Source organism: Haemaphysalis longicornis, unplaced genomic scaffold (assembly GCF_048455015.1).
Source record: "Haemaphysalis longicornis isolate Haplotype H1 unplaced genomic scaffold, Haemaphysalis longicornis Haplotype H1 scaffold_3, whole genome shotgun sequence".
NCBI classification, from domain to species: Eukaryota; Metazoa; Arthropoda; class Arachnida; order Ixodida; family Ixodidae; genus Haemaphysalis; species Haemaphysalis longicornis.
The window spans coordinates 37,233,859-37,250,910 of NW_027526335.1; the positions used below are offsets into that span (position 1 = coordinate 37,233,859).

At 48.1% G+C, this 17,052-nt stretch overlaps 1 protein-coding gene across 1 annotated transcript in view; it reads left to right on the forward strand.

Annotated features, from left to right (window-relative positions):
* The window catches only part of LOC144174321 (WD repeat-containing protein 55), a 32,094-nt gene extending 16,590 nt beyond the window's left edge, over positions 1–15,504 (forward strand). Inside the window, exons 5-7 of the mRNA XM_077702957.1 lie at positions 4,563–4,662; positions 15,010–15,182; positions 15,238–15,504. Coding sequence (XP_077559083.1) covers positions 4,563–4,662; positions 15,010–15,182; positions 15,238–15,433 — 469 coding nt within the window. The 3' untranslated portion in view covers positions 15,434–15,504. The remainder of the gene's footprint in view (positions 1–4,562; positions 4,663–15,009; positions 15,183–15,237) is intronic.
* The last annotated feature ends 1,548 nt before the right edge of the window (positions 15,505–17,052 follow it).

Genomic DNA, 17,052 nt, shown 5'->3' on the forward strand with positions numbered 1-17,052 from the left:
CGAACCTCAAAATCTATATTCGCCCATCCCTACAAATTTTCTTTCTTTCCGCGCACCATATCTGAGTGGAATGATCTGCCCATATCTGTTATCAGCTGCATAGATGAAATCGATCATTTGGAAAGTTGAAGTAATGTCTCTGTGTGTGTGTGTGTTCTTTTTCTTTTTCCTCTGTTGCTATATTTTTACCCTATGTTGTCAGTGTGTTACACTGCAGTGATTCTGCCCCTCCTGCTTTTGGACCCCTTGTGGGGTCTGCAGTATGTCATAAATAAATAAATAAACTTTCGGTCGGCCGGTGTGTTCGTATCGTCGTTGGAGTAATATGACAAGGCGATCTCTGGATTTGGCGTGCCAGCTGGTTGTCGTCACCGGCGGTGTGAATGCCTGGTGCGACTGCAACGGGAAGCAGAGTGGGGCGTTCATGCATGGTGCCGTGGCGCAGAGCTCCTATTTGTTCACTTTCGTTTCGGGGTTGGCGTGTGTCGATGGAAACAAAAATTTCACCCTTCACGTTATGGTTTGGCTGACAGTTGCATTTGTAAAACGTACTGCTTTTTTTTTTCTCAATGGGGGCCAAACCTGGCCTTTCACTACATGGGCTCAGTTACATCCTCAGACAGCAGTGGAATCACCGCGGAGCAGACTGGCTGACCCCTGCCAGACTGTTTCCGGCCTCCTCCGGCGGACCAGGGCCATGCGCATGCGCAGTAGCGTTGTAAAAGAGGCGGATGGCGGCCGCTATCGTTTCGTCCATCAGGTGCTGCTACCCTCTCCTTTGCAGTGGAGGCTACGAAGCTTTGCAGTGCGCTTTGGTTTTCATTGTGACATTATCTGGTCGCTCGCCTGCGCTTGCCACAATGGGCCGTTTTGCCTCCTATATAGTATTCTTGCTTCGTGGCCTACACTGAAGGCAACTTGCAAGTTGGGCTTAGACGAAAGTTTAACTGCCCTGTAGCCCTCTCAACGTTTATTCGGCGGTGAAAGATGGTTCATTCGCCGAGAAATTACCGATTGAAAAACACATTTCATCATTCGCGCCATTTTATGACGTTTTGCGTGGTGCAAACGGAGGTCGGAAGCGAGTGAGACAGCGGTGTGGTCTAGCAAGAAAACTAAAACCTACCAAGCGAACTATCGCGGCGGCAGGAGCCACTGTTCGCGCTCTCAGCACATACTACCAAACAACTTGGCTGCCCTACGCGTCTCTGTGCGTCAATCTTACTGCCGGCGGCCGCGGCGGCCGCTTGTCTGATGGAGGCGAAAAGCAAAAACGCCTGTGTGTACGAGATTTCGGCGCACGCTAAAGATCCCCAGGTGGTCAAAATTAATCCGGAGCCCTCCACTACGGCGCGCCTCATCGCCTGCGTTGCGTCGGCGCGTTAAACCCCACAATCAATCAATCAATCAATCTTAGTGCCGAATGGAACTTGCGATGGTGGTTAAACGATGTGAATCTGCTGCACGACCTTTTACTTCACCCACAAAATGCCTAGCGGACAGCACAACTGCTCCGAGAACAACGTCAAGGGTGCTCTTTTGCTTTGCATTCTCGTTACGGATTGTCGGGTTTTAGTCGGGTTTTAGGCTTGACTACGTGGCGTCACCTGTTGGGTTAACTTGTAACAGTGCCCAGTGCCTAGCGTGAAAATGGAGACTAGGTACTCCAGTGTACGAACACCACGTGGGAAGCATCTGTGCATTTGCACGTTATTACTATGCAGGTGTGTGTGTGCACTTTCATCCAAAGACTTGAAAAATAAATTATCAAGTTTTAGCACAGCGTTCGCAGTATTTGCGTACATGTAACACTAAATTTTTACGACCTGCTACGTAGGCACCGCGACGTGAGATTTAGTAGAAAGTTTCTTTGGTTTTCTGTCACGATATGGTAACGCTTGTTGCGGCACCTGTTGAATGTCTTGCGAAGAAAGCTGCCTATCTGCCCATCTTCCAGAAGTGTGACAAACTTTCGACAGGCAGTGCAACAAACAAGACAGGTATTAGTGAAGTAGACAAACACCTGAGCTGTTTGCCTACTTTTCTTTCCGTCCTGTCTGTTGTGCTGCCGCTTTCTTTCAGAGTAAAGTTCCAACCAGCCCAAGGTTTTCACAAAAAAGATATTGTTAAAATAGAGTGAATAATCATTCCTCTAACAGGAAAGTGCGGCAGGCCTGTCACGATTGGCACATAACTGCTATTATTCATCCTGCTGATAGATTTGGAGAAGTTGGTCACATTGGCTGGTGTGTAAGGGCTCAGAAAAGGGGAAGCCCTTAATCTGTACGAACAGGAAAATGGGCGGCTATGAGAGCTGGCATGTGAGCGTGAGAGGAAAGCATACCAGCCAACTCTTCCGAAATTTTCGTAAAATGTTTGAATTTCAACCCGTGTTACGATTTTACGAATCTTGCCTGAAAGTTTACGGATTTTTTTAAAAAATGGGAGCATCTATTAAAATGACACTGTGGTGCCTTGCTCCGCCACTATAGGGCAATACATACGCTTGTTATCATCATCAACAAAAGCTGCGACTTCTGTTGCTTCCTGGGGTGGGCTACACATCCATATCCAGAACTGGCTACCACCTCGGCAAGCCTGTTCATAGCACGCTGTTCGCAGGCTGGTTAGGACTTTCGGGTTCGCGCCGCTCTTTGTATGACTGCCGCGTCCGATGCACTACGACCTGTGGTACGACCGCGATAGTTGCTTCGCTGTGCAATGACAGGCTTGAAGCCGCCACAGTACTATCAAGTGTTTTTGAAATAGTACATGTCAGAATTTCTATGCTTCATGCCGTCGAAGAAAGGAGAGAAGTTTGGGTTTTGCGCCACGTGTGTCTGTGATGCGAACATTTCGCGCGGTGGCAAGTCTGACATCAAGGTCCACATCGCTTCGAAGAAGCACCAAGGATACGTGCGATCTGTCGACAGCCAGCTAAGCCTGGCAGGTTTTATGTTTGCAGTGATAGTGACTTCAGTGTGATTCATGCAGAATGCCTCTTCACGCTGTTTTTAGTTGAGCACAGAGCGTTAATAAATGGGAAAGCTGCATGCACAAGAGGAAGATCCTAGAGCTGTAGATACGGCTAGCAGAGACAGAAATAGGTGAGCACGACAGTATCGGTGAACGTCCCTTAGCAGAATGCAACCATCAAGGTCATCTAAGTTTTGTCCCCGCAAACAAATGATGCCATTTGACGATCAGAGGGACTATTTAGATGCATACTTGCAATGCTTTGAGAGAATCGTCGTTGAACAAAGGACTGCAGTGAATGGGTGACTGCATTAGGCCTGTGCTTAGTTGGAGAGGCTCTCAGTGTCTTACATTCAAGCTGTTGGCAGAAGGGAGAGATTTAGCAGGTGTAAACTGGAAGATTCTGAGACTGGGGTCATACTTGATGAACCATTTTGACCTGTGGTTGGACATCCCCAACACTGAGAAGTCCTACAATGGCGTGAAAGATCGCCATTTCACAGAACATTTCTGCTCCTGTTGTAACCCTAACTTAGCTGTGTTCCGTAAGGAGAGGGAATCGGCTTGTTTAGTTGAAAGAGGTGGTGGACTTTGGTGACCGATGTTGCTAAGGGAGCCACACAGCCGGTCGCCCGATCGCTGGGCTACTCACGAGCAGCTGGCCTGAGCGTGAGGCACGAGCTAGGCTCGTGTCCCTGTTCCCGTACGAACCGCCTCTTTATTGTCATCATCATCTTCATTCCTCATCAACTGATTTGTGGAAATTCAAGGGCCACAGGCAAACACTGAAGTGCCAAGGACTCTTGATAGGAAGAATAAAGAGCAAGAAAACTTGCAGAAAGAAGCTCACAGGTGCTTCCTTTGCAATCGGCCTAGGCAACGCACCGTTGAGTGCAGGACAGCAGCTCGTGGTAGCACAGTTCCAGGTTTCGTAAGGAATTCTACTTACAAATTGGCACGCAACAATTTTCGGGCATTGCGTGCAGTGTAATGCGTAAGCCCAGCAGCAATCGGGAAAAAGAGAAGTCGAGATGGTGTGTTGACCTGACATTGCCAAGATGAGAGTGTCTGAGGGTAGGCAGGATACTACCATCGCTCAAGGCGTGCAAGCAGGTGCAAGGTTGTGCTTGCTTTGCCAATGAGAGGTGCCCCACCTCCCATTGTGGTCGGTCAGTCTACTTCTCCTTTCTCACATGCTCTTTTGTTCGCAAAACGAACCAGCAGGCCGCCCCAAAGAGGGGATCTAGTGGCCTCTGTGGGTGAGGTTTTGGAACGTGGAGGCCCCTGGTGTGGACCGATCAACCCTGGTCGAGGCGCCCCACTGCTGGGTAATGCACCGGTTGCTCGAGGCCAGACTACCGAGCAAGGTTTGACGACGATTCATTCGTGGAGTAAAGTGGGAGCGGGAAGCAGTGGATACCGCTGCACAGGCCAGTTCTTGGCAGTGGCACCAAGCCTAGCTTCCCAGGTAGGCATAAGTAAGGTTTGCGTGGCTGAAATAGCAGTGCTGATATAAAAAAAGGAACACATCGCTGTTGTTTACTGGTGCACACCGACGTTCACCGAAGACGCTGTTGTCTGTGCAGTGGTGACGGGACTCTGACGGCGGTCAGCTTGCGCCAGCAGGGTGCCCGGGAGCAGTCGGAGCCCTTTGACGAGGAGTTTCTCTCCCTAGTCGTGCTCAAGGTGAGGAACAGTATCTGAAGAGAAGATAGCCGATGGTGGGATGCTCTTATTGGCTATCGATGGCACTCAACAGTACTTGATGGTACTATCGGCCATCAATGGCACTCGACACCTTTTTCCCCATTAGAAAGAAGTTGTCCCACTGCCGCTCGTTATTATATGTGGAAACCATACTGTCAATGCGCTTATTTTTTGTAATGATGTACTGGTATAGTCAGAAAGTGTGGACAAGTTATGTGGCTATCAAAAACATCAGCACCGTTCCACTCGGTGGGCAAGAATGATCAAGAGAGCTGTGCATCGGGACACAGCTGGGTGCTCTGGCCAGTGCATGATGTAGCCGGTTTGAGAGACACACAATGGCTATTCCCAGTTTTATATGCAGTTCATTATCTCGTGTGAACCTGTGCTTGCCCATAGCACCATTTAGGCGGTAAGCGAAGAGAGTGCGCTGCAACTGTGATGTGCGCATGCAACGACACAAGTGCTGTGTGGTGAGTGTGCTCAGCAGCTTGGAGGATGGGGAGCGTACACTGAAGCTGTCTTTAACTGTACTGACGCTACGAAATGTTCTGGTATGTGAGCTTGGTCTGCATACGCATCGGTCTCCTAGAAACTCGCGTATATAACAGCTTTGCTGTGAACAAGCATGACATGTCTGTGGATATCTGAGAAACTGCTTATCGCGGACCCTGTGCTCTCCCAGCGGCACGCATTTGTATGCCCGGGTCATCATCATAGTAAGAAATATTGTGATGGGCTGTATATGCATGGCCATCATGTTAATAAAGTCAATTTATCAGTGAAAAAGCCTAGCCTCCTTCTAACATCACCACTTAGGTATTGATAGCACAGAGGCACACACTGTTTGCACGCTGAAAGGCAAGGACAACAATGTGGTGCAGAGAGTCTGTCATGTAAGAACAAAGAAATCGGTACAGAATCACATCAGTTTGGTGCGGTAATGCGAGTGGTAATTGCACGCCGTCCCTGCGAACCTATTTGAACCTCCTTAGTACTTGGGGAGGCACTGTTTTAAATGGGCCGTGCAGACAAAACACAAGTTTGGTTCATTTGAAAGATTGCCTCGTTAGAATCATACTGACACAACTTTTTACGCACACTTCACTCAAATAAGCTATTTTTTTAGGGGAAAAGGCGATAGCCATGGGACCCACTAGCTCATTTTCCACAACAGAACCTATGATGTCATATGCCCAGCTGTGCGATTGGCTGAGGCCGGCAAAAGGAAACGCAAATTAGCCAGGGCTTATAAGCTTGCCGAACGAGCCGCTTAAATGTAATGCATTATCATCCTACAGCAGTAAGAATGGTGGGGTAAACAATGAAAGTTACGGATGTACACGTAAACATAGAAGTGCTGATGCGCACTGCTGTTGGTACTGGGCGCACTCTGCTTGTTTTAGCTGCACAGCAGTCTGCTGCTTTGGAGTTGTCTTACAGGACGCTGGCCGATTGGCATAAGCGACGTTGTCTTACATGACCCTGTTTGTCGAGCATACCGCATGTTTCATGAAACGATGACTTTCTACCTGATAAAAAACAAGCGAGGTGCAAATACAATCAAAAACAAAGCAACGACGGACCACGGTTTGTGGCTGCGTATGGTGGCGCCATCTGGGAGGACTGACGGAAAGCCTGCAGAGCCTAATGACGCACTGCAAGTTTGTTAGAATACCCACCATTGTGACTTCATGGCAGACATCAGGAAAACATACAATTTGGCGGGAGAATCAAAATTTTAACTTAAATTGATTAATTTCGCAGTGAATAAAGCATTGTCTGCGTCCGGACAAGTGCTGGGGGCACTATAAAACACGAAATCTTTCGAATAAAACAAACTTGTATTTTCTCTGCACGGCCTCTAAGTTTCTGGCCTGCTGGCACACTGTGTGTTAAAGGGGCCACGAAGGCAAAATGGAAGTTAGGTTAATGTAAAGGTAGTGACTTAACGTAAGTTTCACTAGTAATGAAAACAGAAAATAGGCATGCGTCTCACGAGCCACTTTCCTACGCTGCATGTATGATGTATTGCGGGCTGCTTGCTGTGATTGGCTGATGCTGGCGAAATCTGATGCAAATTAAACAGTGGTCGTAAGCTTGCAGGATAAGCTGTTTGTGCTTGTTTAGTGCATGTCCTTTTTATAGCAGCAAGAATGATGGGGTAACCAATGGAAGTTATGAAGGGGCACAAAGGCATAGAAACAGTTAGTGTGGTTTTATTCCGGCCGATGCTGGTAAACACAACCATTGGATGTGTGAAGCGCGTCATGCACAGCACTGCCCAGCTTACATAAGCGACACTGTTACTTACATGACCCTGTTTGTTGAGTTACACCCAGTGTCAATGTTTTACGAAAGGAGTATTAGCCACCGGGATAAAAATATGGCAGGTACAAAGTCCGGTCACAAGCATAGTGTGAACAGAAGTCCTTGAGTGGTATCCCTGCGCGGTCCAGGCAGGAGGACTGTATTCAAGGGGGTGCTGTGCAGCCTCAGTCAACGTCTAACTTTTGTTTTAGGTACCTGCCCATATGACGTCACGAAACGTACAATGCAGAGGGAGAATGGAAATGGTGACTTGAATTGGCTAATTTCGCAGTGAACAAGGAATCGTTTTTGCTGCTGGGCAAATTCTTTTTGACTAAAACAAACTTGTATTTTGTCCTCCTGGCCAATGTAAGTGGCCACAACTGTGGGGGTGGATCCATAAAAACATAAAACAGCAAAGGGTGCAAAAATGTACTGAGGCAACCTTAGGTACAGACTATGGGCCCGAGCCCCTCTGGTGTTTTCCGGGAGGGGGAGTGGGCATGCCTGCACACCCCCTCCCAACTCGCCAATGGGTTTTTACCAGAGTCCTGTTACTTACATCACTTGAGATTTCTTTTAAGTTTATCTACCTTTTCAGTTAATATTTTTCTGTGGCTAAAAGCTTAGTGCCATTATTGGCATGGAAGTGCACGGCTTGTAATTCATACTTTCTGTTTATTTCTACAAATCTTGACCGTAGAAGGGCAAGCCCCCTGGAACTCTATCTCTATCGTAATAACTCTATCATATTTTTAAAGAGATGGGCGTAGCCTACCAGCAATCATTTTCTGTTAGTGATATGCTCAAGGAAGGATTATGTTGCTGTATGTTCACCCCACATACTTTTTTGGCCCTGAAAAAAACCTGCTGCCTTCAGCGACCCCGTTGGCAGAGTTTTTTTTATGGGTGGCTTGTCAGGTGCACGGGAGTGTTGTGTGTGTCGCTATTACTACTCCTTCTAGTATACGATGCTAATGACTAATGGAAAAAAAGCTCTTCTTGTAATTTGCAACATTTATTAGTATTAGGGATGCAGACATCTTGACTTGCTTGCTGACGTCATAAATATATATACAGTCGCCGACCGTTTTTTGGGACCTGACGGGAACCTCCGATAAGTCCGAATAATTGGGAGTCCGAAAAAAAGGATTCACTGAAGAAAAAAAACCTTCATTGGCCCAACGGCTGGAAAAAACTTATGTATGCATGTCTGTGCACACGCACGCCTACGCGTCACTAAGTTTGCCTGTATTTCTTTCAGCATTTGTTTGTCACTGTAGGCAGACAGTAGCACTGTAAGAGCTTGTGCTAGATCAGTATTTGATGCCTCTGGCGTTGGTAGCACGTCATCATCAAAGTCGCTGTCCACCTGCGCCGGTTCAAGGACCTGGTGTACGATTTCGTCATCATCCAACTCGGAACATGGCAGGACAGCCAAATGTAAACTAAAATGTTTTTGTTTCTCATCAGAAACTGATAGAAAGCAGACAGAATATTATTCGCATGAAATGTAGTTTATTGGAGGTGAACTTCCGTTTAGTCGACCATTTTTGACAATCCTAGCTTTCAGGCCTGCAGCTTTCCGTTGGTGCATAAATGGAACGAAGAGGGTTGCCCGCTCTTGTTAACTCGGTTTGCTGTTGTTGTGAGGTAATTACTGATTTCCGCCTGCCTGTGAACTTTGGGGCTTTCTTTGCTTATGTGGAGGACGGTTCATCATCAATTATGCCTTCTACATGCTCTGGTGACGTAGTCTACGGCGTACGTTCGTTGACTTTCGCAACCCTGTGACCGGCGAAGACAAAGCTATGTTTAGCTTCACACACACTAAAACTGCTGGTTCAATAGAAACAATGCAGGCAAACGCTTTGTTTTACGGAGCGCCGCCGTGACTTTGCTTAAACACTGCTGTTATCCGGACACTAACGAGGCCTTTTGTCTGATCCCCTCCGACTCAGTGTGTAAGGTTTGACTTTTGAATGGTGATAACTAGAGGCCAGATTTTTAGGCATTAAAAAAAGGGGTTTAGGTGCCTAAAATAGGCTCGTAAAAGGCTGTTTTAGGCTCCAAACATCGGAAATACGGGCACCATAAATTTTTACGTAAGTGCAAATAATTTGAAAACGAGGACGTGCAGGACCTGTATTTGCGGCAGAAAAACCAAAATTATTATTCTTAATGACGATACAAAGGCGCCAACAGTTGAACACAGCTGTTCGGTTGTCCCATTAAATTGCTAAACTAATGGCAATCTATTGGCTTGATTCAACAAGCACAGTGCTCACATTAATGTTCAGTAACCACTGTCGCTTGCTCGAGCATCGCATACATTGAACCAGGCATAAAAAAGAATACTTTAGAGCTGGGAATCCTGGCTAAAAAAAGCGCTATTTTACATCTGCCTGGCAGAATTTAATTAAAACGCATCAGAAACAGACAAAAATAATAAACGCAGGAGAGACTAAGATTTATAAGGCAATTAATTTGTTCTTACATGAGGGCTGTTAGGTACAGCTCTAGCAATTTTCTGATATACAATGATATGCGAATTGAACAATCAAGACGTCCCAACACTGGCAAATGCACTTCCGCACACTTGCAGAGCACTTCATGGGCTTGCCTTGTCGTCTTAGCTCGCTAACAGTAGATGCGACTGCCGGAATCAGGCGGCGCAGTGATATAACAGACCCAAGTAGAGCCTGATGTACCGTCGTCAGGGGGTCACACTGAGGCTTTGAAAACCACGCGGTTTAAATAGTCACAACTGTTTGAACCTCGTTAAAGGGGCCCTGAAAGGCGTTTTGAGCACACTAAATGAACTAGCGCAATCGTTAGATTGGGTCGTCAACGTCATCTGTGCCAAGTATTACTCTTTTACGCGCAGCGGAAAGCTCACACTTTTGTTGCAAAGTTTGTCGCTTTTTTGTCACCCTTTCCTTCGTGTTTTTGGACGCCGCCATCTTCACATGTCTACATCATCGATTCCCAGATGTTCGTCATGAGCTAGACATCCTGCTATTGGGCGGCTTTTTCACGCACTTCCGGCAAAGAGATGAGTCGTCTGCTCAGCGTCGGCTCGCCGGCTGATCTGCCGGCGGAGTGCCGGAGTGCTTGGACATTTTACGACAAACGAAACAAGTGTAAACAAACGTTTAACCGTTTGTATTAAATGCAGCACGGCCGTAACACGACATGGATATTCCCTTACCTGAGTACGTTCCGTAAAGAAAGCGTTGAAGCCCCGTGGCACTTCTTTCGTGCAATCGCAGAGAGCGCCCTGAGCCGAATGCCCGGGTTTGACGCATACGTTTTATTCTACTTCAAAACAATCCAGAGATGGGTTTCGAACGAACACAACGTCACAACATGCGTTGCAAGTCTGAACCGCGATTGAAAGACGATGGGTTGCCTCCTCCTGCCCGTCGTAACTTCGGCACTCACCTCGCGCGCGGTTTGCGGGGACGAACAGCAAGTCAATTAACTCCGGCGCACAAGCCGAGATGGCTTTTACCCACGCACACTGCACATACCCCATGCGAAGATGAGTCGTACGTCGCTCGAGAAAGATAACCCAGACAATGGGAAGCACTATCCACCCGCAGAAGCACAACGTCGCATTGCATCGCGAAACAAAGACGTCCACAACACACACACACCATCGCCTCCTGTAATGTCAAACGCATCTCGCACTTCCCAATGGGAGTGGGTGGTACGCCTGCAGTGCCCACATGTCGCGAGGTGGGGCCCCGAGCTGAACCGGGAACACGCAACTGTAACTGAGTTCTACAGTGGTTTGTGCCTTGTTGTCAAGGCAACCGATGTTTGAGATTCTCAAAGAAGTGGCGCTCGCTCCAGCGCTAGAAAGCTCAGAGCCGCGGTGGAGCATGCTTTGCCAACGTTGCCGCTCTCCACCACGCGTCGCCCCAAGCTGAACTGGTCACATGATTGAAGGGTTTTGTGCACGGGTTCTGTATCGATTTAAAATGTCTTTTTCACATGCCGCCAGCAAGAATTATGACCGCCGCAAAATAAGACCCGGCACCAGCGGGGCCACATCTGATACGGCACTTTTTGGATAAACAGTGTCGGTGCATCAAAGGGAACGAGCGCACGATCTTCCCCGTACGGCTGCGAGTTCGCCGCCGATAAAAAGTCATGTGCCACCGATAGCAACTGCACCACCGAACACCGCGAAAGGGCAAGGCCAGGCCGCCGCACACATGCGGCCAGATTTTTCGTTCGGTTTTCCAGCCTTGAGCGAAGTGTGGGATTCATGGTGTCAACAAAGCTTGCCCGTAGCAGACGACGTAGCAGCGCAATAGCGGAAGTACGTCACCGCTGCGGAGCGCAGCATCATGGGAGGCAAAGCTCGCGCGCCGTCAACAGCGGAGAGTAAGTCGAAAGGAGGAGGAAACGCGGAGCGACGATAATGCGTGGTTTTTGATTTACGATTTCTCAGCTAATACTCATCGCTTTAACAAAATTCTTGCGGGAGGAGATTGCAAATACATTGGTTTATTTGGGTACATGTACATCCATGCATCGGCGGAAGGTATTTCAGGACCCCTTTAAGCGCTGGCGCTTGTCATACATCTCCACGTTGTTTAGCACAAAGAAAACTGCAGGTACATTTCAGGCAAAATCTGTGCACATAGCCGGCAGCCCCCGCGTTCATTAGTTGTGAAGGGTCGTTGGGTTGGTTTTTACGATAGTAAGCGAAAAAGCAGCCGTGCAAGAAAAAAATGTCGCGTTCAAAATGACGCAAAACAGCTCCAGCATACGGAATTAAAGCAAGCACAAAAAGAACAGAACTCTTGCTGGCACAGTTTCAGGCAGGGGGCGCACGAACACTGCGAAGGCGGGAAATTTGAAATGCATTGGGTGGCAGCGGTGAGCGGATAATGGCGCTGCAGCCCATTATGGCGAATCACTGCTCTGCACTTCCGACAGCTTTCACATTGAGTAAAACGGCTTTAATTTTTCAAAAGGTATTTAGCAGCCGAAAAAAATTTTGATGGAAAAGCGCCTACTCAGCCCATCAGCTTTCAGAGCCCATCAGCAGTTTCAATTTCAAGGCGCAAGGAAACGCATCTGTGCATTGATGCTTCGCCATCGGCCCTTGAATATGGGAGTGACCTGGTAGCAAAGGCATGTGATGCTGAAGCTTGCATTGAAAGTAAAGTTTGATTTGATTATGCTTCTTAGAAGCAAGGATGCCAGGACTCATCTTTGAAGAAATCTGCTTGGAGAGCACGACGAACATAGTCTAGTAATCAATGCCAAAATTGTGGAAACAACAGGGAACTAACACCATCTCTAGATTTTCTCGCTCAAAATTGTTCCTCCTGTCACTAAGAATGAGAGACCCATTCTACTGGCGCTAGCTGTTGTTTTGCGGGAGTTGGTTGAACTGGATGACTAGATTGAAGCCCGTAGGGTTTCTAACAGTCAATGCTGCCCGGTAACGTGAATAACGATCTCAAGCAGCACCCGAAAGCGAAATTTGAGTTGAAATAGTGTTCATATAGGTGCCGATACTGAAAATAGGCATTGAAAATAGGCAGTTATGGGCATTGATAGACACTTAGGCAGAAATGCCAAAATTGGGAGAGGCCTTTGGGAGAGGCCCTTGCCCTGTAGTGGGCGCAGACAGGCTGATGATGATGGTGATGAGGCACAAACGCCAAAATATGCCTTTATAGGCACTATACAAACAGCATAAAAGCCCTTCCCAACCTCTAATTCGTGCTCATGCATCAAAATGGCACGATAGGAATGCAAGGAACAGAACAGGCATTTGCCTAAACTCCGGTCTAGTGATAATGCGGCGCGCTCACTTGGGGCGAAGGTAGATAACCCCGCATGCTGTAAACCTCCAGATATAGTACAACATTAGCGTTTTTGGTTTGGAGTGGGTTCTTGATCGCTGTAGAACGCCTGATATAGGTAGATAGAACAGAATTGTCAGGGGGCTGGCACAGCGACATGTAGAGAGGTTAGGTAGGCACCATGACGTTGTGAAACGGTGTTGCATCTGATCCAAGCGGCCTTTCTGGCAACTCCAAACCTGCGCCAAAAGGCCGTTATGGTTGCTCCGAGCCTGCTACAAAAGTCCCTTTTGCCTGCTCCACTGCTCCCAAGCTCAAATACTCTGTTCCACCTGTGATACTCGAAACTAGCGAGGCAGGCCGAGCGCCACCATTTGGTGTCACTTCTTTGTCCTCTGAAGTTCCAACTTGCCCGCCACGAGATTGGCAGTGTGGAAATTATCAGTACGCCACACACTTTGGTGTATATATATTATATATATGGCAGTGATGCCCCCCCCCCCCCCCCCCGGGAAAATAAAAACTTTCTGCCTCTGGAGGCAACTACACTTCAGCAGGGTGTCAAAAGTGTGCTCTTCTCTAAACATCTGTGGCTGTTTACACCTTCAGAAGCACCACTGATGATTATTTGAGAGAAGGCCCTCTTGCACCGTTTCGCACAAAGGGCATTATGTATGAGTACACATTGTTGGAGCAGTTTCATCACTCAGATACTGGTTCAGATTGTAGAGAATTTGCTTTGTCTAAAATCTGAACCAGTTATCTGAGTGGTGCAACTATCCAGCACATGTAGTAAAACAACAGAAATGCCAAATGTGGCCCTTTTCGTCCAGTATATCACAAGTGGGTGGCTTGTGATGCAGAGCCCTTTAAAAAAAAAAGTCTTCCAAGGCGGGATTGTGTGCAGCATATTCTTCCCTCGTTTCATTCTTGAGATTCCGGCAGCGGAATAATGAGAGTTATGTCCAGTGTTACAAATTTTCTGCAGAAAAATTAAATTAACCACCTGGGTGTGGGAGAGAAAATGGGAGGTGCAGTGCTTGCCTGGCCTCAGTCATTTCTCACGGTAGTTAGCCACACATGAAGGGAGGTTTATTGAGGTAGAAACAGTCACTTGAGTCCTCGGTGTTGCTATCTGAGCCGTCCAACGATTGATGTCATGTAGTGTTACGATTCTGCGAGCTGCTACCGCGTTTGCGCGTTCTGCAAGTTGCGGAGTGCCCTGATGTTTAAGACAGCTGCCTTGGACAAGTTGCAGCTTACCGGAGAACAGACGGCACGTTGGAACCTCCCTGTTGGCGGCTGCAAGCGGATCGTGCAGCAACTTGCCTCAAAAGACGTGGACACCGCAGCCAAGATCTCCTCTCCCCCCTCTCCCAGACTCAGCGAGCGCCGCTGCTGCCGGCCCCTTAGGAACTCGGAAAGAGTGTTGTGTGTGTCTGTACTAGTGTTGTGTGTGTCTGTACTATTTGTGGGTCGTGTGCACCGTGGTATTGTGAAAGCCGTGGAGCTGTTACGGCTGTTGTGTATAAAACCGCCCCCTTGGTGGATAGTTCGCATTCATATTGCAGCAGCGAATTCATGCTGTCGCTCTGCTCGAGTCCTGTACTGTAACCTCGCACGGAAGGGTATTGTTCCTGTATTGCTTCGGCTCATCTCTTGCCATGCAGTAAACCAGTTAAGCTTGCCTTTGGCTTCTTGTCGTCTTCACCAAAGCAGTAACTTTTGCTGGCCGCTTCTCACCACGCTACCTCACATGACAGAGACGACAGAGCCCGTTTTTTTGGGGATGCCTTCCCGGTGGTAATGGTTGCCCTGTAGTTTACCAATCTGCAAACAAAGCTAATGGTAATGCTTGCTTGCTGTTTTATAGGCAGCCAGCACAGGGACAACTTGATTGTTGTGATGTTGCACACTACATCGCGTGAAACATCATATTCAGCAAACTTCGGCTACCTTCGGCCACTTAGCATCGTTTTTGCTGTTAAGTGTGATTTTCTGTGTGTCATTCTATTCATTGAATAGATTATGAAAAGCCCTCAGGATAACGAATTAAGTGTAACTCAACATTGCAAAAAAAAAAACAGAAAAGATAAAGACGCCAGAGTTGCCCTTTAAGTGGTCCCTTTTGCCTTTCACCTGAGGAGTTGGATGGTACAATGAAATTCCCCTGTGCGCCATCCAGCACGGCCGCAAAGTGCTGGTGGGTGCAGGTGACGGCAGCACCAACGTGTTCAACTGGGGCCAGTGGGACACTCCTGGTGACCGACTGCTCTTGGCTGGCTCACATGCTGTTGACAGCTTGGCCGCCCTTTCTGAAGACCTCTTCTGCATGGGCACTGCTGATGGCAGCATCCGGTACGTACACCCGCCCACGTTTAAGGAGCCTCGTATCAGGCTGCTTGCCTTGCAGGGTGGCCGGGATTCTTCCCACCCGGAACTTGGGCGTGGTGGGTGCACACGGCCGTTTCCCTGTCGAGAGCCTGTCGGTGTCTCACGATGGCGGCCTGGTGGCCAGCTGCTCGCACGACCAGCAGGTCAAGTTTTGGGATGTGTCCTCGGTGGACTCCCAGCCGTCTTCTGGCCAAGACTTCTTTGCTGACCTCTAGACCTGCATCACTTGCTTCGTGCCACTTTTCGCTGATATGCGTGAATAAATCTTCGCTCATGTCGCTGTTTACCTGGCTGCCAAGTGAATCTGGGGAGCACGTGTGTTCACCCCCGAATGGGAGGTTACCACTGTAAAATGCCAAGTAGGCACCCTCCGCAAATATTTTGAGCATGTGTTCAGTTCTTCCCATTGCACACACGTTTTTACAGCACAAAAAAAGCTGAGCGTCAGCCCCATGGTGTGAACCAACGCTCAAATGAGAGAATGCCTCATTTCCTCGATGTGTGGCAAGTGGCTCCTGGAGCTGACAGAAGCAGAGTCAAGCATTCTCCACCTGTTTTACACGGCAGTCATTTGATATACACGCCCATTTAGCACCCCCCCCCCCCCTCCACAAAAACGGGTTACAATGAAAGGTTTTATTAAAAATGTTATGGGAATGGCAGGGCTATTGGCCTTGCTTTCGACCGGGAATTATGGCTGTGAAAATGGCAAGGGTATAGCCTAACCTTTGGCAGGGAGTTATGGCGGCGATAGTGGCAGGGTTAGAGCCTCGTCCCCAGCAGCGAGTTATGCCTTACTGTCGGTGGCGAATAGTGGCCGTGATAGTGGTGAGTGCTTATAGCCTTGGCGTAGGTAGCGAGTTATGGCTGTGAGAATTGCAGCGCTGCAGCCTTACCTTTGGCGGCGTGACTGATTTTCTTACCTTCGGCGGCAAGTTACGGCTGTGGGAAAGGTACAGCTTTACCTATGGCGGCAAGTTATGGCACTGGCAGTGCGATATTGCTGCAGAAACGATTTATGGCTGCGAAAATTTCAAAGGTATAGTCTTACTTTCGATGCCGAGTTATGGCTATGGTTGTGAAAATGATGAAGGTGTAGCCTTAAAGGAGCACTAACACGAAAATTTTGTTACACTTTTATTGCTTTTATCGATGCGTAATGGTCTGGTGAACCTGAAACAGCACTTCAAATAACACTTTTATTGCTTTTATCGATGCTTAATGGTCTGGCGAACCTGAAACAGCACTTCGAATACTTCAGCGCGCCATAGTTAATTACATTGAACGGCCTGAAAATCGTTTGTTTCAAATTCCCGCGCTTTCATCCCGAACGGTGCATATGACAGAATCCCGGCCTGACCTCACCGCTTTGTGCGGACGTCACCGGCGCCCACTTGAGAGGGTGTTGCGCCCGCTTGCCGCTCGTGGGGCCACGCGCGCGATGTGACGTCACGAGTTTTTGATGAGCGCTGCGCGTCACTTCTTTTGGCTTTCACTGGATGTTGTCACGCTGATGTCCATTTGCTGAGTGCCGCTCCGCGCGCTGCTCCGTCGGCGCTATAAATGAGACCCAATTGAACTCTGTTCTTCGCGTCGCAGGCCGTTCATATTTCGGCCAGGGTATTCTGTTGAGTGAAGGAAGCGAACTGTGCAATAATATTAACGCCGAAAATTGGTGTCGGTGCTCCTTTAAAGGAGCCATGAAGACAAAACACGACTTTGCTTCATTCGAAAGATTGCCTCGTTAGAATCATACTGACACCACTTAATGTAAACTTCCCTCAAATAAGCTTCATAATTAGGAAAAATGGAAATAGCCATGCGGCTCACTAGC